General features: G+C 41.7%; 1 protein-coding gene across 2 annotated transcripts in view; it reads right to left on the minus strand.

The window, feature by feature from the left end:
* The window catches only part of MOCOS (molybdenum cofactor sulfurase), an 84714-nt gene that overhangs the window by 30652 nt on the left and 31741 nt on the right, over positions 1–22321 (minus strand). For both annotated transcript variants that reach the window (XR_014503966.1, XM_083407624.1), the window contains exons 5-7: positions 15954–16030; positions 3492–3691; positions 138–254 (exon numbers count right to left, since the gene is read on the minus strand). Coding sequence is in view for 1 of the 2 variants with exons in the window: in XM_083407624.1 (XP_083263750.1) it covers positions 138–254; positions 3492–3691; positions 15954–16030 (394 nt within the window). In the remaining variant the exon portion in view is untranslated. The remainder of the gene's footprint in view (positions 1–137; positions 255–3491; positions 3692–15953; positions 16031–22321) is intronic.

Below are 22321 nucleotides of genomic sequence, written 5' to 3' on the forward strand. Positions count from 1 at the left end.
AGGACTGCAATGCACAGAAACTAGCTGATGGCATTACCTTTTCGTTTGAGAATATTGGACAGTGTTGGAGCCTGTGAAAGACTGAAGCCTTCACTTGGGAGCACCTAAATAGAACCATAATGTTAACACATACTGACCTGCAGGTTCTTTTTGATATCATTATTGCTGATCCCCAAGTGCTGCTGACAAGCTCCAGTATTACAGAAACAGCCTGTGCGAATGTGTATGTTGTAGAGCCCAGCCAACTTGTCTACCTTGTAGACAAAGAAAGAAAGATTCTCAACATAGATAAAGATATCAGTTTGCTATCAATTAAAGCTACAATTGAGAAATCACAAAAGATTTTCCTCTACTACTTAATAATTTAGCTGCTTTAGATTTTATGCATGTTCGCTCTAATGCAACTTGAGATTTTCCCCCAATATCACCTTTGCATCCTAAAAGAGACTTTTCATTAAAATATATCATGATGTAATCCTCATTTTATAACTTAACAATGTACGTACGCCATGGCAGCTACCAGACTGGAATGAAGACACATATTTGTCCCCTGTGCTTTTTTTCTAAAAAAAATGTTTAGGGGTACTCATATTTCGTACTCATATTGAAATACAGCCCCTCAATGAGGCCAGACTTAAATTCACAAAATGTTTAGGGGTCTGCGAACCCCTGTGTCCCCCCAGAAAAAGCACTGTTTGTCCCTACATTGCAGTTTCTCTCACAAACTCTTTTTGACTTGATATCTCAGTCTCGATTTCTGAATTGAACCCAGAATCCTTTTTCCTTTTTTCTCCTCTCCATGTCTCAGAGAACAATTAAAAGTTGTTTGTGTGTGTAGGTGCAAAAACCAAGTCCTGTTTATAGTGAAAATAAAATTCCTGCACCAAATGAAGGAAATGGTGAAACTGGCATATAAAGTCCTTCCTATAATTTTGAAGGAAAAGGTCAGTTTAACGCAAAGTGTGCTCTCCCTCACGGAAAGCACAGGTTGCAGGCGGGGCTGACAAGACACCTCACGGTTACTAGGCAAATGGTTTAGCCATCCTTTAAATAGGGGCGGGCTGTTACTGGGGAAATTTAGATGTTGCCAATTAGTGATTGACAGCCCTATTTGTTAAATACAAGGCACGCAGCAACGGACGTCCTCTTTCGCTGCATGCTTTGGATCATCAGGAGCGCTTGGACCGTGGAGTGATCTTCTCATTGTCTGGTTACATTTCTTTATTTCCCCCATCTCTTTAATCCTCTCTAGTCCCTTAATTAATTTAATTTCCCTTTTTTCCTGTTTGATTTCCCACCCCACCCCTTTCCCTGCCCTTTGGGAAGATTCTCCCTGTACCTGTGAGCACTGCCTGTGCATAATCCTCCTGGGCTTGCCTTTCCCAATAGGGAGAGAGCCCCCATTAGGGGCTTTCTTTTGCAAAGAGGTTTCCCCCATTTTAACTGTTTGTTAATTGTGGGGCTAGTCAGGACTGTTCCCAGCTTACTTGGAATCACTTTCATTTATAGTATCCCCATAGGTTGGCTTTATTTTGGGTGATTGCAGTGCTGTTGGCCGAGTTTTAATTTAGCCTTGGGCGGGAGCACTACAGTGGTGCCCCACAAGACGAATGCCTCGTAAGACGGAAAACCCGCTAGACGAAAGGGTTTTCCGTTTTGGAAGTGCTTCGCAGGACGAATTTCTCTATGGGCTTGCTTCGCAAGACAAAAATGTCTTGCGATTCCTGGGGTTTTTTTCCGCTCTCCACCCCCTTTTTCTAAGCCGCTAACCCGCTAATAGCCTTTTAGCAGCTAATCCGCTAATCCCTTAAGCCTTTAATAGCCGCTAATAGCCGCTAAACCGCTAATAGCGCTAATCCGCTAATGGGCTTGCTTCGCAAGACGAAAAAACCGCTAGACGAAGAGACTCGCGGAACAGATTCTTTTCGTCTTGCGAGGCACCACTGTATTTTGGGTTCCTTTAATATTGCAATGAGACAAAAAAGGCAGGGAGCAGAAGCAGGGAGGCCATCATGGCCTGCACATATCATTCAAGCCTAAGCCTGCTACAGTTAGCAGTACAGTAAGTGTCAATTGTGTTTTTCTTGGGGGGGGGGGGTGTCTTGGGGAGGGGACCTCAACGCGCAACACTTCAGCAGCCAGCCATTTTTTAAAAAACACATGGAATGCTTACTCTTTTATTGTAAATGGAGCCTAATAGGATTTACTCTCAGGTATGTACCTGATCATTCTCATGGTTTCCATTATTATCACCCACTTCCTCCCCTGGCAGGGACTCAAGACAGCTTACAGCTAAAATGTTATTTCACTCCATTTGTCTGTTGAAGGTGTTGTACACAATCTCCTCCCTCACACAGGTTTTTTTTACAACAATCCTGTGAGGTAGGTTAGGCTGAGAGGTTGTAATTGCCTTGACCAATGTTGATTTGTATATTACGTATATGTGTGTGGCAAGAACAAATGCAGAAGAAGCTTCCTAATGTTGAATAGGATATCCCTAATTTCTTCAGAGAAATGTTGGAGGATATGCTAGTATTTTCAGGTTTTCTAGAATATAAGAGTTGCTAAATGCATCCATTAGGTTGTCCTCATATGTATGAGCCAAGATAGCAGTTTTCCACCTAGTTAACTGTCTGCAGGAGACAAATCATTTCAACACATAGTCGGATTTGATTAAATACACTGCGAATGCACTTTGCCAGGCAGTAATGACAAAACGCCATTCTGATATCAGATCCATTTTAGTAGTGCAGAACAACACAATCCAACCCCTTTGCCTTGGGAACTTGCGCTAAGATACTCGCTGCACAACAGTGAAGATGATACAGGCCAAAAGAATAACTGAACTGGAGGCATCAGCAGAATCTTTCCCCTCATCATCTGGTTTGTATTCTCTTCCTCCAGTCCATCAAGTTCTTCTGCCTGCCTGGAATCTTAACTGCTAAATCAATGGGGGGAAATCAATAGTGAATGATCACCCCCCCCCCCGGGGGGGTTTAGAGATGGCTGTTGGGAACACGGCCAAAAAAGCCATTAGGCTGGCTATGAATATTATCTTAACTGGACTCATCACATTTAATGTAATGAGGGGGTAGGCTCTTAAAAGCATTAGAATTGCTAATTCATAACAATATATTCTTTATTTTAAAAAATGAGGAGGTTGGCCTTGACTCTTTCCAATATCACTCAAAAGACTCTGGTGACGTACCTCATAAAAAGGACAAAGGGGTAGGTTTTCATCATACTTTTGAAGATAACATGGCAGCCACACTGAACACTGTTCTTGGTGGCCGTGTACAAATTTCTTCGGACAACTTGTCCTCCACTTTGTCAAAATATTTCTTCCCTTGTTTGTTATTTTTAATATAAAACAACATGTGGGAGGTTCAGAAGGAATAAAAGAATTCAGCAAGAACAGGTATTTTGAGCGAAGGTGGTCAAATGATCACAAAAATACATTAGAAGAGAACAAGAGAATTATTAAAGCATACCTGTGAATAACCAACTATATCTCCATTTTCATCCAATACATTAAAATTAATGATTGGACCCTGGACCTGGGGGCTGCTGAAGTCTGTATCGCTGTAAAGATGCACAGCAGGTGCCCCATTAGGATATGTTAACGTAGAGAGGATTCTGTAGGTGTAGTGAGCTAAGGCAAATGTATGTTGTTCTATGTTCTTCATTCCACCTGCAGGGAGGAGGGGGAGAGAGGAGAGAAAAATTCAACAACTTCCAGTTTCATTTTGAGCCATTTCTACAGGGACATTAAGAGGATCTCGTAAAATCAAATCAATTGTAATTATTATTTAACGTAAGTTTTTAAAAGATGTGTTTATTAAGTTTACATAAACAACATAAATATTAAAAAAATTAAAAAGAAGGTTCAATACATTTTTGCAGACATCATAGTAAAATAGATTCTTTGAAGGGACATTTAGGAAGTAAGACTCACATATCAATAAGAGAACCTGGCCACATAGAAATACATTTTGTTCCGGGATTTTTCTCATGAAAGCTACAGCAGCAGGCACTCACTCTTAGTGTTTCCTGGGCAAATCTAGCAGCTCCAGTGTCATCAGTTGATGACTTCACATGAGGAGGAGCCATCACAGATCTAACACCTGTGACAGAATTTTCACACCATTTTTCATAACTACAGAAGCAATTATTTTCAGTAGTCAGTTTTATATATTTAGTTTCATCTCATGAATTATGGGAAATAAATAAAGAGATTATAATAGACAAGGCGTAATTCTTATAAACAACAAACGAAGCATGGAAGTCCTTAACAGAGGGTGGTGAACACAGCACATGACATCATGGGCTGTCTTCTGAGTTCGCTAGATGACATCACATGAGACCGCTGCCTCAGGAGAGCGAGGGAAATTCTTAGGGACGACTCACGCCCCAGCCAGCACCTCTTTAATCTCCTACAGGTAGGAGATACAGATGTATAGTCAGCCGCACCAACAGTTTAAAGAACAGTTTTTATCTGTGGGCTGTTGGGCTGCTGAATGGAAAAAAAATAGTGCTGTAATTGACTTATGACAAGCACACAGAGCGCGAACAAGACTGAGTGTATGGCGGGGGGTGGTGGCTCGTTTAATTTCACTGCATACAGGTGCTGTAGTGACAATAAAGGTTTGTTTGTTTGTTTGTTTGTTTGTTTGTTTGTTTGTTTGTTTAATTTATGGTACATCACTCTACTGAAAGTTTTCTGGGCCCTAATGTTTTGGTTTTTTTCAACACCTGCCACACATCTAATTTATTCTTGACATGGGTAAACTAATATTAAAATGGGTCAGATATGCATTGAAATCGCACATCTACTCTAATTAATGGTAGGAGCATTTCATTTTCACCCGGTTCTAATTGGGTGTGCAATTCCTTTTTGTTCTCTCCTCTCTTTCTCTGCCTCCTCAGCCAAAGCGTAATCCTCTCATTCAGGATGGCATGCTTAGACCACATGTGATATGTTTTCAGTATTTATCTTAATGAACAGATGGCTTTTGGAAATTCCCCATCTTATTTTGTTGAATAGCTAATTCCTACTCCTCCTTTCAGCTCAATGATGTTAGCAACTTGTATTTTGAGAGTCAATTGTAAAGAACCTTATAAGGAAAAGCCATTACTGGTAGTCCTTGCTCAATAGTATTTACATATAGAATTTGTGGGGGAGATTACACAAAGTGGTAATGGGATCTAGCTGAAGTCAAGCTGATCTACTAGATTTTAGATGTAGTAATCTGATCCAAAAAGACGAGCAAACCAATGACGGATCAAAGTACCTAAGGGTAATCACATCTCCACCCATTTAACAAAAAGACTGGCAATAGCCGTTCCAGAACTGAAGGAGAAAGAGGGCTTTCAAACCATGGAGCTCAGCAACGTCAAAGATGCACAAAGCAGACATCTTCTTTCAGCATTTATGCTGCTGAAGGAAGTCCACACTCAGGATTATGCAGCTTTCTATTGGTCACTACTGAATTCTGTTCTCCAAATCAAAAGGAGACTCCATATTCCCTGCACTCTCCCCATGAGTAAAATATAATTTAGTGTTGTAAAATAATTGCTCCCACAACTGTAAAGCCAAGAAGACGCTCTTGAAAGCTGCATGCCAAAAGCAGCTTCATTTTATTCCTGGTTTTTGTCAACATTTCCTGTTTGTATAAAACTGATTTATCATCCCAGGGCATCACAAGAGGAAAACATTTTTCTGTAAATCTGATTTCAAAACATCTTATTTTTTTGTAAATAAGCTTATGTATTGCTTTGAGATGTTTCCCAGGGATTCACAAACAGAATGAAATAAATAGAATATCAGTGAGTTTAATTACGTTGGGGGGGGGGCTTGTATCTTCCAGTTACTGTTGATAGCAAAAGCAATGAAAACTTCTAAATTTAACCTTTTTAACAAATGCTTAGTAACGCATATAAAATATCACATAACCAATATTTGCCACTATTCCAAAAACTACTATTAATGTACCACTTCTAAAAGATATGAAAAAGTCAGCTCCTTGATGTTTACTCATACGCACACATCCCGCACTTACGACATTTGATTTAAAACTGCTGAGAACCACAGTGTGTCAGTACAGTCACCTGGCAAAAGAACTGGTAACCTGAGATTCACAGCAAGATTCCCCTCCTTCAAAATCCAACTTGTTATTCAAAGAGCAGAGCTAGATGAAAAGCAAAAGGTTCAGGATTTAAGCTCAGTTATATTAAGCCTCTTATGCAATTCACTTCAAAGAGTCATTGGGATTTTGGCACAAAATGGTTGATTAGGTCAACTTGAAAAATGAAAGATGCTTTCTAAAAACTCCAAACTACCAATCCTAGCAGTGGAGGTGGGAGGATATAAAATTCATTCTTAGAATTTGTGACAGAAAGCAGCCTCAATTCTAGAGTTATCAAAGTAGATTACTTGCTTCTGGCTTCCTTTTACTTTCTCAGGTTTTAAAAAAACATTTTTTGCCAGTTATTTTTATTGATTTTCCAAATTATTACAAATCAAACCAAATTAATACAATTTCCAAAACCAGTTTCCCACTCTCATTACAGAATATGTCCAAGATATACCCCCACTGCTGCGTTAATTCTCATTTAGTCTCTGTTGGCTGCACTCTGTTGGCTTCAGGCAGCTATCCGCAAGCTTTTGGAGCGCAGCAGGCGTTCCCGCTGCGCTCCAAAGGCTTGCGGATAGCCGCCTGAAGCCTGGAGAGTGAGAGGAGTCAGTGCTCACCGATCCCTCTTGCTCTCCAGGCTACGCTTCGCTGGAGAGGCGCTGCACAGTTTTCCCTCTCTGCGCAGCACCCCTTCAGCGAAGCGGCTCCGTTTCTCCTGCCGCTTCGCTGAAGGGACGCTGAGCAGAGAGGGGGAGAATTTTTTTCTCCCTGTTCTCCCCCTCCTATGATCCGGTGCGTCCTATTGTCCGGTGTGTCCTATAGAGTGAATACTGCAGATTCAAACTGCAGCCTCAACAATTTACAGAGCGAACTTTCCAAACCCATCTCAGCCACTGGATTCCACCTTGCGATGCCTTCTTTTCTGTGCACCAGTTTCCACAGGGCGCAGGTGAGGTCTGTTGGACCTCAGATGTTTACCATTCTGAATGGAGCTCTTGCCCCAGAATATGCCTGTGCACTACAGAATAGTGCAGTGTTCCCTGAGCTGTCTTTCAGGGTAATTTGTCCACCATGACTGATCTTCCCATGAGGCCGAGCAGACCATTGACTACAATCAACAGATAGGCCTTGTGGCAAAAGTGTGCACTGCATCACTTGAGAAATCAAAAGTTAGGTTTAGGTAGAAAACCTGTGAGCACCTAGAAATAGCTCTCGCATCACTTTCACTGTTCCTGTAGCAGGACACACACACACACCCCGCCTGCTCTTCATTCCATCTGTCATTCTTCTTTAACATTTCTAATCTTTGAAATGAAGATGCTTCTAATACCCTGAAAGAAGCTTTGCATACAAAATGAACTGAACCACTTAAGCTCCTGAGAATTGCTTCCATTTAAAGAAACTACCAATAGCATGAAATAAAATTCCTGCCTTCCCTTTTCACAACTTCAGTATTTATTTCAATGTTGTAAAATAAGCATGTATAGTTTTTCAAGACCGCTGGAACATTTAGCATTTATATGCCCACAACCTCTCACAGACCAAAGTTGCACATGCAGCCACATGCAGCGTTGATTGCTTTCATATTAATTCACAAGGTTTTTTCAACCAGCCTCCTCTCTGAAAAATACTTGATATTTATTTGTGTGAGGGAAAGGAACTGCTATACCACCTTCATATATTATGCTCCAAAGGAGCGCATCCACGGTAGAAACACACTGATTTTATACCAGTTTAGTGAAGTGATTCCCTCAGATCAGGACATGACCCTCACCTGTGTTTCGGAAAGAGTAGCAGCTTTGCTTTTTTTATATAGAATAAAAATAATTCCTCTATTTTTTACAGCCTGAAATGTGGTTTGACCCCTAATCTCCATTTTGAGTCAACAGAACTCGATAATGTATTTTATTTATGAATTAATCATTATTTCATCTTCCTACTCTCACGGAACAGCCAATGCATCACAATAAAAGCAAAACAATAAAATCAACAATCAACTTGCAACATTAGGCAAATCAGAGGTTTTCCCAAACAACAAGGTCTTCAGTTGCCAGCAAAAATGGAAAGCAAACAAATCTCCACACCCAAGGTGCTTTCTAATACATCCATGCCTCCTGTGCTGCAGACGATCAGAAGACATGCAGAAGGGCTCTGTTGTGGACACACAATTTTAAAATGGTCCTTTGGGTATCCTGGTTCTAAGCTATTTGGGGCTTTAGAGGCAACACTAACACTGAACTGAGACTGGAAATGATTACAGAGTAATTCACTGTGTAAGACACTGGCTTGGATTATTTTTTTAAAAAGAAATTTAGATGCATGAATGTGAATATATAGCACTCTACTGATACTTCACTGTATAAATCTTTTAATACATTGGTTGCCCATACTGGTTGCTTTTTGACTTAACATTTTGTTTCCAGTGCAATGTTCCCCCCCCCCCCATTTGTTTTCTTCAAGCTTAAATAATATTTTCAACTTTTTGCCAGTTTTAATTGTTCTTCCATTGCAGTCATTTCCTGAAACAGGATTTTATTCCTGCTATTTATCATTCCAGTGTTTGATGTTTGAATCATATAAATACATTTTGCTCAAATGTAGAAAAAACCTTGGCATGAATGGAGATTCCTGCTGGAAAAGCATGTTACTATTTTATTTTATTTCAAAGGAAAAAATCTACCTATTGGGAATAAACTGCTACACTATTTTGATTGTTATTCACATTTTGATAATCACATTATAAACCTCCACTTAGAAATGAAACTGCAATGTGTTCTTTCCCGCTTCCCAAGAGCCCTTTCCCCTTGCCTGCCTCCCAAAAACAGAATATCAAATTTAAACTCTAATTAAAAAAAAGAGTTCTGCTCACTGCATCTCAGTGCATTAAAAAATATCACTGTTGGAAAGCACATCTGAACTGGAATTAATGTGAGCCCTTAAAATAAAAAATATCGTATTTGTTGGACTAGAATGGCCAAAGATGAATGACAGCACAGTCCTTGATTATCACTCCCGCTTCTTCCGGTTTTGTTGAAGACACAAGCTAGATCTACACAGCTATAAAAATCTCTCTGAAAACGCTCTTCAAAGAAAGTTGTAAATCTCACAATTGAAAATATCATTGAGTTGTGTATTCAGCTCTACAGCGCCATCTGGAGTTACAGTGTTATAACACATTTATAACACTGTATTCTGACTAATGTAGCTGAGTCCACAGATGACAATAGATAGGTTTCCATACAAGGGACATTTCTTGAGGAGTGCAGAACACCTGAAGTGTCAGTGAAGAAGAATGAACTTGCTTGTCTGCATCAGCTGTCACAACCCTGATCTTGAAGAGCAGCCAGCACTCTGACACAGAGGAGGAGCTAGCTAGATCTGAACCCAGGCCCAGGTCCTGAGACTGAAGCCCAATGAGACAGCTTCCCCAGAGACTGGGCCCATTGATGCCAAGGGGCTCTCAAGTTCCCAGGTGCCTAATTGCCAGTGCACGTCACACACATGGCAAGAGTTCACACATGGAAAGTGCATGTTCCAGGCAACAGCTGCTTTACTTAAATGCTCCCTATGTGAATTCAAATTTTTATTTTTTTATTTATCAAGGTGCTGTGCTCCAACATTACTCAGAGACCTTTTATGTCAATTGTTTTATTCAGTCCTCTCCCAGTCAGTTTATCTCATTTATGTACATCCAGTGTTATATATTATCCGAGAGAGAGCTAGAGAGCATGTGCAACATTCAGATAAAGTAGCCCCTTGGAGTTCAGTTCAGCCTGTATTTTCAGCTATTTTCTGCAAAGTAGCATTATCATAATCTCTTGAAATTTATGTGCTGAAGAAGAGAGACCTTTGGTCTTTAAACAACACACGCAATCTACAAAATTAAACTTAACTATAATGATTACTGAGGTCTCTTCCAGCCCCCAGCAGGAGACAGGATTCATTTTCCTGTAAGTGTGTATTCCGCACCCATTACTTATCCCATCAGTTATTTCACATGCCAGTAACAAAGAATAAGCGAACGCTCAACTCTGACACAGGGCAACCCAGGCTGCCTCTATGTGTAGGGCTGTTTGTTTGTTTTAAAAAATAGGACTGTGAATGAGACTTCAGATGAAACTGAAATGGTTGTACAGGTGGTGGCCATTTTAGGCGTGTCCAACTGACATGCCATCACTGATGTGCAGGTCCTTTCGAACCCAGAAGAGGGAAGAACAGGGGCGGAGGCAGGACCAGGTACAGAACTGTTATTCTGAAAAATAGATTAAAAATTAAAAACTGTTAATCTGAAAATAAAATTTGCTCTAGTTAAGAAGAACAGATGGTTGTATGAAACCTTGATTGCTAATACAAGAAATACTGACTTTTTAAACATGTCATGCGCTCACATGGCGACAGGTGGGTGTTTCCATTCCAAATCACTTTCAAATACTCTCAATCATAGTTCTGTTTCATCTCACTGTTTGCCTCAAAATGCATTTAAATACTACAATTTTTCTCATTTTATATATATTCTTTCCCTAAAGTATGAATCTTTGAATGTATTTTCCCATAAAACATGCATTTTGGTGCACACTTTGTGAACCTAAAGTAATAATAATAATAATAATTTATTTGTACCCTGCCCAACTGGCTGGGTTTCCCCAGCCACTCTGGGCGGCTTCCAACAAAGATTAAAAATACCGTACATTAAATTAATGTGCATTAAAGTGCATCACAAAAGTCATATACATGTGTACTATACTCCAATTGACAGCTGTATTCTGATCCACATATAAATCCAGGATGAGCAAATTAGGTTGGCTAATTAGGTTGTGGACCAAACAAATTTCTCCTCTACCCGTAATTTCAGTAAATCACACCCTGAGACTCCAGCAAATCCTACTACAATTTAATCTCTTGTCTAATGCTTATGAAGAAAAGGACATATGCCAGCAACAGACAGCTTAGGTAGTTTCCCAATTTAATTTGTGTATTTAATTAATGGGAAGTCTGGCTCCCAAGTAAATTATAACTAAATTTGTCAACTAAACCAAGCATTTTCAGATGCAATTTATTGCATGCCCTTTGGTGTACAGAGCTATGTACATTGATGTGTTATATAAATAACAACAACAACAATAATATTCACAACTCACACATAAATGTGAACTCCTCGCGGCAGAAAAATACTTTGGGTGTTCGGGTTTAGCTGTTAAGCACATGTAGCTCAGTTGTCCAGTTCCACAGTGTCATCATCGTCATCTACATACCACCCTTCATCTGAAGAGCTACGGGTGGTTCAGAAGTTAAACAGTACACAGGCTCAGGATCAGCAGTCTGCCCACTGGGGCATTTGCTGTGGTCCACAGACATGCAAGGCCCATCAAGGCTGACACTTTGCCTGGCCCTACCCCAGTGGTACCATCCCTTGGGCCACCAGCAGCACTGCAGCAGCTACCAATCTCTTTGGTAGCTGCTCACGCATGAGTGGGTTTGCCAAAGATTGGTAGCAGTTGTTGCCATGTCCCATGCATGAGGCGAGGGGACGCCATTTGCCTCTGGAAGTGGATCTGACCGCCGTCCCTGCCCCCACCACTGTGCGGCCTACCCAACTGGGGCTTCCCCCCCCCCAAAGACAGCACCATTGCCCTCACCCCTGCCACTGCCCCCTCACCACTGCACCTGCTGTGTCCTTGCCCCCCATGACAGCAGCATGGGCACACTGTAGGTGAGGGTGCAGTTGCGGTGCTGTGTCTGGTGCTGTTGCCATTGCCAGTGCAGATGCAATGGCAGGAACAGGGATGGGGAGGGAACCTGGATCTGCAGGGCAGCCAGCATCTTGGGGGGGGGGGGCATTTTGCCCACAGCAGCAAAACAACCCTGGCAGTGTCACTACAGGGTAAGGCTGCTGGCAACTGCCTACCACCCTCCCCACAGCGCTTGGAGAAAATGGGGCAGGCAAGCGGCGGCAGGAGTGCTGCTCCCAGGGGAGCGGGTGTTTGGGGTTCTATCAGCACTGTGTGACCCCAGGAATCTCAAAAGCGGGAGCCAGCTTGACAGTGCATGTTCTTGAGTCAACCTATAAAAGAAGCTTTCAGTTCCCAAATCCATTTAGATGTTCCTGCTCTTATTGAATCAAGTAGCAGAGGAATAATTGGATAGTCTTTACTGGCTTTTTGTTCCCCTTCTCCCTGAACAAGCTGCAGCCCAATTCCCCCTGTGGTATCTTAGAAATTTGCTTCTCCTTTTTTTTAAAAAAGCAAAGAGGTATTTCGGCTTGCAGCAATAAGAGTCAAATGTCAGCCTTGTATGCACAGTAGCTGCCACAAAGTACATTCTGTGCTTTCTCAAAAGATCATTTTTCAATCCAAAGATTTTCTCTGGTTATTGATCAATGGAGAACTCTCATAAATCCCCCTGGGGCAATACATAAGATGGCTGACATCCAGCAAGCTACAATTATCTATAGACAACATGGAAGAAGCACAGAATGTTGTGGTCGTTCTTTTTGTCTAATTGCTGCAGATGAAGGGGGGAAGCTAGAACGATAATTTTATGTAAGGGTCAACTGATTTTTTGGGAGATACGTGAGGCATCTTCCCAAGAGTTATGGGTAATCTTGACTACATCTAGCCCATCATTACAACCTATCATGTATTTTGAGTGAAATTTAAAAACACAGAGTTTGAGACACAAATTAACCGTCTTGTTTTGGATCCAGGGACATGGGTGCAAAATGTTCTGTCTCACTCTCAGATGGCACTTCCTGATAAATTGCTTGCATTCAACTCTGGTCACTTGAAATACTGCACATCTTGAGGGTGGGGGAAGTTAAGTAGCAAGTCCTTGCGTATCTGAGAAATCTTTACTGATTACTTAGGTTTGATTCCAGGGGAAAACCAGCCTGCCACATCAGTTGACCAGAGTCAGAATAGGTGCTTTTCTTCTCACTGCCAGAAAGATTCCTACTCCAGAGCTTATGTTCACTCCTGTTTTCTTTTCTACTATTTCTATTAGATTGAGATCTTCAGGGGGCAAGTGATTTACTATTTTAATTTTCAAACGGTGCTTAGTAAATGTTCACACTTTTAAAAATTGTTGTTCTCACAGAAAATTTATTTTTATATTTATTTATAACATTTATATCCCCCCTTTCCTCCAATAAGTTCAAGGTGGCAAACATTGTTTTTTCCTCCTCCCCATTTTCATCCGCACAACAACCCTGCGAAGTAGATCATGCTGAGAGGCAGTGACTGGCCCAAGGTCACTCAGTCAGCTTAATGGTTGAGAATGGATTTGAACCCTGGTCTCCCAGGTCTTACATCACTCTGGCTCTTGTAACATTCACAAAATATTGTGAGCTCCATTGAAAGTCAAAATGGCAAAATAAATGGATCCGGGGAGGGCAGGGGAGAGAAGGCAATAATATTCCTTTCAATATTTTGGAAATAAACCTCTCCTTGTCTGGTGATTTGTTCTTATATTCCCTTGCAACAACTTTGCAGGTTGACGTCTGGTTGTTCATTCTGTTATCCTAGCGTTCCCTTTTGGAAATAAAAGATTCCCAGACTGTGTTTCTCAGGCCTGATCAACTTGTCACACACAGCAAAGCTGCTCAAAGTGAACTTTAAATTCACTTCCCAGTTCCGTCCCCAAACCACAACATGACACTGTCCTTTATACCTCTAGTAATTAGGAGAAGTTGTCAAACAGGCTTTATGACATATTTCATGAGTTTGTGGCTGAGTAAAGCAGCTGACTTAACCCCACGGTGACTTCAGAAGGATTTTCTATATCTGATATTTATGATTAGTGCCATTTAATCTGGAACTTCTGAATAAGTAGCATTTCACAGAATATGCAAACTTTCATTCGCTTTAATATGGTCCTTCTGAAATTATCTTAATGTTTCTGCAGTGAAGAAAGGATTGGATCAAGTCAGCTGAGGAACTGTAAATACTACAAACAAAATAATCCCTGCTAGGATACTACACATATCTTTTTTTAAAAAAAGTAGTATTTAAATATGCATCCACAGGAAAATGAATTTTACCCACATAGCATTGCTGAGCTGCTGTGTTTTAACTTCATGCATCACAATTCTCAGCAGTTACAATTCTTCATCAAACAAACCCCACAGCAGTTGTAAGTAAATCCATTCATATTTGAGAATGTACCGTATTTCATTTGCAAACAGACTGACTATATTGTTGAGATCATAGAGTTCTACAAATGTTGCAGAATTTGAAGGGAATATATTCTGATCCACTGCAAGGCACAAAGAATATTATTTATTTACTGGATGCCTTCATCTTCCCCAGATGCAACAAAACATGACTCTCCCATATCAGTCTCTACAGCCACAGCAAGTGCTGTAACTTTCCAACAGTTTGGCTTCACCCCCCAAAACAGACATCACTGTGAAATAGTCTCTCTCAGACCCATTCTCACAAGTCAGCTCAGGAGAATACTATGGTCTACGGCAGTGTGGTTGAATGCATGGCCTGAGGGCCTTTTTTGGCAGCCCGCGGAAACATCTGATACCCCCCTCAGCACTTGGGCTGCCTTCCCAAAGCCCACCTCCTTGCTTACACAGCTTTGGGAAGGCAGCACAAAGGTTGGAGGGGGCATCAAATTTTGTCCTGGCTCCCCCCACCCTGCCAGACAACAGGGTGCGGCCAACAGGTTCTGTACTGAAGTACTCTTGTGGCCCACGTGGTTTGGGAGGTTGGACCATCCTGGTCTATGGTATCCAAAGCCACCAACAGGGCTGCACTCCCCATGTCCTTCTCCCAGTGAAGGTGACCAAGGCCTATTCAGACCCATAGCCATGTTTGTAGGCAAACTCAATTTTGTTAACTAAAAATAAATCTTTAAATATGACCTGATCAATATACAAACTCATTCCAGGCTTCTCATAAACTCTGTTCATCATACTGAAAAATCAGTTGCTGAAAGATCTGATTCATTAACACTATTGTTTAAAATTCAAATGAGATATGTTGTTTTATTTACCCAATTTAAAGAACCAAAATTCATCCATCAGCTAGGCTCAAAACCTTAATTAAATTGCCAAAACTCAACTTTGTTCAGTCATATGTTCATCAATCAAATAAATAAATGGTCAATGATTACATTTAGTTAATTAAGTCCATTTAGCTTAAGAGCTTCTTGAACAAGACACAACTCCTTTAAACACTTGCTGCCAATAAGACAACTCTGGGCTTTAAATGGTTGTGTGTGCATTTTCATTAAGCAAAAAGCCAGACAATAATTTTTAAAAGAAAGAAGCTGACGGGGAGCTGTGGTTCCTTAGTCTAAGACCAGGGTCTCTAGCCCTTATCTTTTTATCATTTTTATTGGTTTTTTATTTTATTTTAACAATATCTGTAATCATTACATTACATTCAAATTTCAATTCCCCCCTTCCCTGCTGACTTCCCTCAACTTCCATCCCTGGTTTATTCCATCTCATATTACATTCTGCTGTTTATATATACTTCTATACTGTCATACTATTAGGCACATTTCTGCATTCATGCTCCAAGATAGAACATCACTCAGCTGGTAGTACTGGGTCTGGTGAAAATTTAAAATTTTTTAGAAGAGTGGGTGATATGAACACTGCTAAGATTTTTACCATTGCTCATCTAGCTGGTTGTACGATAACTGATTCAACTGTTTCAGGCTTCAAAGTAATTATCTATTTCCCCCATTACAGCTTCACAAGGCTTTTGATCATGGATAACCCAGGTTGTAACTCACGTGTTTTACCCAGAAAACCAACAAATCTTGGTTTTATGGACACAGAACATAATGTCAGGACAGCAGACTAACCTGTAAGTCTTTCCAAGGCATCAAATCCATGCTTTAGTGCAATAATATCAAGGAAAGAAACAGTCCCATCCTCAAACCTACATGGATTGAAAAAATAAATAAATCAAAATTCAGTCAACTTTTGTTGCTTATTCATTTACACACTATAAAAACCAAAAGTATTTTAGCAAAAATTCACAAACCTTAGGAAGATATTGACCTACCTATAACAATGCAGAGAATGGCTCTTTCTCACAAGAGCTGCAGTGGCACCATTTCAACTGGGGGGGGGGGGGAGAGCACTTTCTGTAGCGCGCTCTACATGGGGCTGCAAGAGCTGCAGCCAGACTGCTGACTGGGACTGGCTATAGGGAGCAGATGATGACTCCCTTGCTACAACAGATCACTGGCTACCTGTCTGTTTCTGGGGAAACCTGAAAGTGTTGGCTATGACTTAGAAAGTCCCACATGGCTTGGGCCCAAGCTATCTGAAAGACCATGTTCCTTCAAATGAACCTACCTGGGTTTTGAGATCTTCAGGGGAGGCCCTTCTCCCAGTCCTGCCACCCCCACAGGGACATGGGAAAGGGCCTTCTCAGTGGCTGCTCCTAGAATCTGGAACTCTCTCCCAAGAGAAGTCAGACTGGCTCCCTCCTTTTTATCCTTCCGCTGGCAGGTCCTTCTTTGGGGAATTGATTGCTTTTAATAAAAGGGCTGGTGCTATGCTGTTTTATGGGAATTATTTGTCTGTTTTAAAGTTTAAACAGGCTTTATAGTTTTAATTTATAGTTTCATAGTTTTAATTTGATTAATGTTTAGCATTTAGCATCTTAAAAAGTAGAGACATCACCTTGCCAACAAAGGTCCACCTAGTTAAAGCCATGGTTTTCCCAGTAGTGATGTATGGAAGTGAGAGCTGGACCATAAAGAAGGCTGATCGCCGAAGAATTCATGCTTTTGAATTATGGTGCTGGAGGAGACTCTTGAGAGTCCCATGGACTGCAAGAAGATCAAACGTATCCATTCTTAAGGAAATCAGCCCTGAGTGCTCACTGGAAGGACAGATCGTGGAGCTGAGGCTCCAATACTTTGGCCACCTCATGAGAAGAGAAGACTCCCTGGAAAAGACCCTGATGTTGGGAAAGATGGAGGGCACAAGGAGAAGGGGACGACAGAGGACGAGATGGTGGGACAGTGTTCTGGAAGCTACCAGCATGAGTTTGACCAAACTGCGGGAGGCAGTGGAAGATAGGAGTGCCTGGCGTGCTCTGGTCCATGGGGTCACGAAGAGTCGGACATGACTAAACGACTAAACAACAACAACAAATGTTTAATTGTTTTTAATGATATTTTTCTCTGTTTTTAGCCATTCTTGTTTTTATATGTAAACTGCCTTGAGTCTCTCTCAGGGAAAATATGGGAATATATATATTCAGTATTAAATTACAAGAAAGGGATTTGCTAGACTTTTCAGATATTTCATGGAGCATATCCAAATATGTAGAGCAACCAAACAAGACATCACCATAGCCAAAGTGAATTTGGTAGAACTGCCATTTTTTCTCATCTAATAAATCTTAAATCAGTCTTGACTCTTGACTATGGGAAGGAAATTAAAAGTGGCTCCATGTATCTGCAACCCCAAGATGGGAATTTGACACCCTGACGTCCGCCGTTTCCCAGGCAGGGTTCAAACGCTCAAGCAGCACACACCTGGCTTTCTTGTACTGTACGATTATTCTTCCTCAAGAACTGTCTGATGAATCTCTCCTGTAACACGTCACCACAAGGGAGAGATCAACCAGGGTACAAATGCCCTTTCCCTTAGGGACTTATTTTGAAATGGTTACCTTAATCCCCCCTGTAGTATTTGAACAAGGTCTTATTGGGACTAAGAAACTGTATTAATTAAAACTCAGATATTTAACATATTAATCTCTCTAGAGAGACCAATCCCAGGTTTAAAGAACCCATAATAAACCTTACTTGCATTGGTTTGAAGGAAGATAATTAGAACAGACTGTCAAAACACTTCAATTAAGTCTCCAACAGTAATTATTGGGCAGACCAATCCCCAAAGTGCTTGACTTAGCATGAGCCCACTAAGAAACAAGATTTGCAGGGCATTGGGGGAGAAAAAGAAAATGATCAGTGATGCCAGAGAAGCAGGGGTTCTTGATACAAACTACAAGTTGGTATACATTGCATCAACTTATAATTCAGCACATGCACAAAAAACCTCATTTGCAATTTATCATCTTGCAGTACAGAAATCTTGCACAAGGGAGAAAACACAAACCTGTGCTCCAAATCTGCTGGCCAGGGGGCTATAGAAAAGTAGTTCAGTCTTACTTAGAACTGTGGGTGGTATAATTTGCTCCCCTCTCTCTCTCTTTTTAAAAGAAAAATGAGATGTGTTAGTGTCTGTCTTTTCCAAGTGTGAGACACTGGCAAATAGTTGCAAAGATGTTAACAGCAAAAGAGACTCGGCTAAATCATGTTTGATGTGTTTTTCATTTGCACTTACACAGGGGTTATGTTCTGGGCCCTCCCCACATGTTAAATCACATAAAGTGGGGAGCATTCTCCAAACATGCTTTAAACGCCCTCTCTGCCACTCTTACGCCAATCCATGCCAAAAATACTGCATCCAAAAATAACCACCACTAGAATTGAAGCTCTGGGGCCAACAGGAAGCTGGAGGATGCGCAGGAAAGAGGCTGCTGCTGCTGCGCTATCCCACACGCCAGCTGTTAGGCGGGGAAGCTTGAGCAGCCCAAACAACAACAAAAACCAATCCTTTTGGGGTAGACTTGGGGTAGGAAAAATGGAAAGAAGGAGGAGAGTCTCAAACACTGATGGATTGGAGGAGAAAATGAACCAGGCATCTCCAAGGTAGAGAGGGAGAGGGAGAATGTGGGGTACGTGGTAATACTGTGCATAGCATCTGGGGGGGGGGGGATATGTCATCACTGCACCAAACAACCCTCAAAGGAATCCTCTGCTGTAAATCTCCACATAGGCTCTAAAAGCATCCCCTGAATCACCCAGGAGATGACACTCTTCTTTGCCAAATCTGAGACCACTTGCCAAAACCAAGGGATTCCCTGATGAGTGTATCAAATGCTTACATACACAGAACTGTGAATTACTGGCAGAATGTCAGTCAGAGGAAGCCTAAAAATATGTCCTGTACAACAAGTGTGCAAAGCAGAATTTTGTGAAACAATCCTGCTAATTTAAAATTTTATATTCTATTTTAAGTGACATGGGGGGAGGGGAGGCAGGCGGGGGAATAAGAGAAGTAACACCAAACACTCTAGCAAGAGATAAAAAATGAGCTCAGAGGGTCTTCAGATGTGACACAATTATGTCATACCCACACGCCCCTGCTCATGACATGCCCCGTCTCCCCCTGCTCTGCTGTTATAACTTCCAGAGATGCATTTATGTCACTCTAGCATTGCACTGACTGATACCTCTTGTGAACCTATTTGCAAGTTTGAATTTCAGCAACACAGAGATTTAACCCTGGGTTGGGGAATTTTAATATCACTTTTCCTTTGGGAGCAGAGTCACCAGAATCCTCCATACCGGGCTAAAAGTAGATTAGCTACCAAGGCTTCAATAAGCCCTGTTCCTTGCTGGAGAATTATATAATATATATTTTTTAATCCTGCCTTTCCAGTCAACAGATACACAACATGGCTTACTACCATAAAGTTTATAGTAAGTTCCCTTTGTAACTAACCATATTAAAACCCCATTATTTCTACAATTAACACAACAAAAGGAAAGCTCCAAGGCAGAAATATTTACTCTCCAAAGGGATGAGCTAGGTTCATGGGCTCTGTGAAGAGGAGCATTTCACTGCCCCAAAGTACTTGCCCTGATTGGATGGCCACCACAGCACTTGAGATGGGAAAGAAAAGAGCAGGGGTCAATCAGAAGATCGCAATGTTGACATATAGCAATAACATACCGGTACTGAACCTCTGGCCCAGAATCCAAATGTGGCCCTCCAGTCCTCTGCACCTGGCCCCTGGGATTCTTCCCAAGCAATGCCTCTGCCCTGGTCACACCCCTCACTGGCTCAAGACCCTCCCCAAATGCTTTGGCCTTGCTGGAAATGTCATGGAAATGGGACAAGCCCCCTTGTTTCCTTGAATACACGGCACACAGGCAAGAGTTGTGTATGTCGCTTGACTCACTTTTGCCTCTGGCCCTGCCAGGGGCACCGACTTGCCGCCCACGTTGAGGGGGCCCGGTATTGCATGCCATCATATGCATGACCTCATGCGCCCCTCTGCGCTTCCCGCCCCCACCCAGCGCATGAGTGCTCACCTGGTGGTGGCAGTGGGTGGGCTACACAGCTCTTCACCCCCCACATACCCCACCCCCTGCACAAGCTCTCACCCGGCAACAGCAGGGGGGTGGAGGGCGATCTTCACCCTCCATGCATCCCACACCCGCCTGGCAGCAGCAGGCTACACAAGAGAGTGGCCCCCTCAATATTGAGGGCTCAGCCCCCTACCCACAAATAATGAGGGGGCTGAAGCTCTTTCCACACCCTGTGGTTGGCGCCACTGGGCCCTGCCCAACACTGGCAAGCGGCCTATGAGGCAATGAGCCCTTGGGCTGGAAACATTTCTCTACCTCAGGAATGAAAAACAGGCACTCACTCTAATGTGCCCCAGGTCACACAGGGCTTCAAAGGTCAATATCAGAACCTTAAATCTAACTTGGAAACAAACTAGCAGCCAGTGGAGCTCCGCTATATGGGATTAAATATTTTATCTATACTTCTTGCCTGTCCTTTCCTGACTACTTCCACAGCTGAGCACTGGCAACTGGATGACACAAAACACGCACACACAATCTTGCATTCAATGCAGTAAAATTTGTAAAGGAAACATTTGAAACTGTTCCAAATATTTTCCTATCTTAACCTCAGCCTGTTAGGATTTTTCAGGTCATGCAGATATATTGCCTTGATTTACTACCTAAGTTTATGAAAGTATGTTTTCCCCTGTACATATTAATGTTTGCCTTTATAGCTTGCAATTACTAGGCAAAATCCCAGCTGTGATTACATTTCAGTTATAATTAATGACAACTGAGTCAAAGTTATTATGATGCTATTTGTCATACTGCCTGAAATGTAATTTGGAACATAATACTAAGACCCACATCTGTGTGACAGTTACTCAGCAACTAAGTCTTCTTAAGATGTCCTGCTGAACATCTTGAAAGCTAACTATATGCAGATTATTTCACAGAAAAACAGCTTCAGGCTAAAAACACAGGGAAGTTTCCAAAACCCAGTAGAAAGTGCTTGAATCAATGTCATTGTTTAGTGAAATATGGTAATTAACCTAATTTAGGCATGCAGAGAAAGCAAAAGGATGAAATGGGAAAAAGTTACTAAATTGTTCCAACTAGATGTGAAGAGAGGCAGCACTTTCCAGAGTAGAGCAAATTAAAATGAACTTCATTTTCTCCTTCCCTCTTTCCACGTTAACACAGAGTCTGCTTCAGCACGCATGTTTTGGGCTGGGAGTGTCTGATCAAGTTTACTGTCCTGACACTGAATCAAGCTTAAGCATCACTCGATTACTGAATCCAACTTCTTAACTAGAAATTGAATTTATATTCAACTTCATATATTGAAGTTCATATATTGAACTTCAGCACAGTTCTATGAGGCCATCAATTAGCCTTGGGAGAATTGTGAGGTTTACTCCTCTTATATCGGCTCAAGGGCTGCCCTGAGGGAAGTCGGAAGAAAAAAAGTCTATGCCAGTAAATTCCATCAATCTGCCTGAGAAAATCTGCATTTGTTTGTTTTAGTATATAAAAATTGGGTAGTTTGGCAGAAGATTGTATGCAAATAAATGCATAACATCTTGTGACATTTGTCCATAGAAATACAGTGAACTTTAAGGGCTGAAAGCAACGGTGTGCAGTCCATCAACTAGTGGGACTAGCCTAGCCCCCTTAATGCTCCCAGCAGCACCTTTCTGTGTACCTGCTTAGCCACTGTCTCCAGGCTCCGTGTGTGTGTGTGTGTGTGTGTGTGTGTGTCTCCGTGGGCATAGCCAGGGAAGCAGGAAGCCCCAAAATCAATAAAAATCTATTAAAATACATAGCTGAGGTTCTGCCCCCCCCCAACAAAAGGCCTGTCCCACTAACAAAAACCCTGGCTACGCCCATGTGTGCATGCGCATCTCTGTGTTTGTCTGTCTCTCTGATTACCTCCGCAAAGGCTGCAAAACTGCATGACCCTGCACAGCAATACACATGCAAGAGCAGGGAGGGGCTGCCCCTTCTCCTTCATTTTAAAGCAAGAGCAGTCAGAAAGCCTCTGGGGTGGGAGTGGAAGACAAGAA

Source organism: Podarcis tiliguerta (assembly GCF_965153285.1).
Source record: "Podarcis tiliguerta genome assembly, chromosome: 13".
In the NCBI taxonomy this organism is placed as follows: domain Eukaryota; kingdom Metazoa; phylum Chordata; class Lepidosauria; order Squamata; family Lacertidae; genus Podarcis; species Podarcis tiliguerta.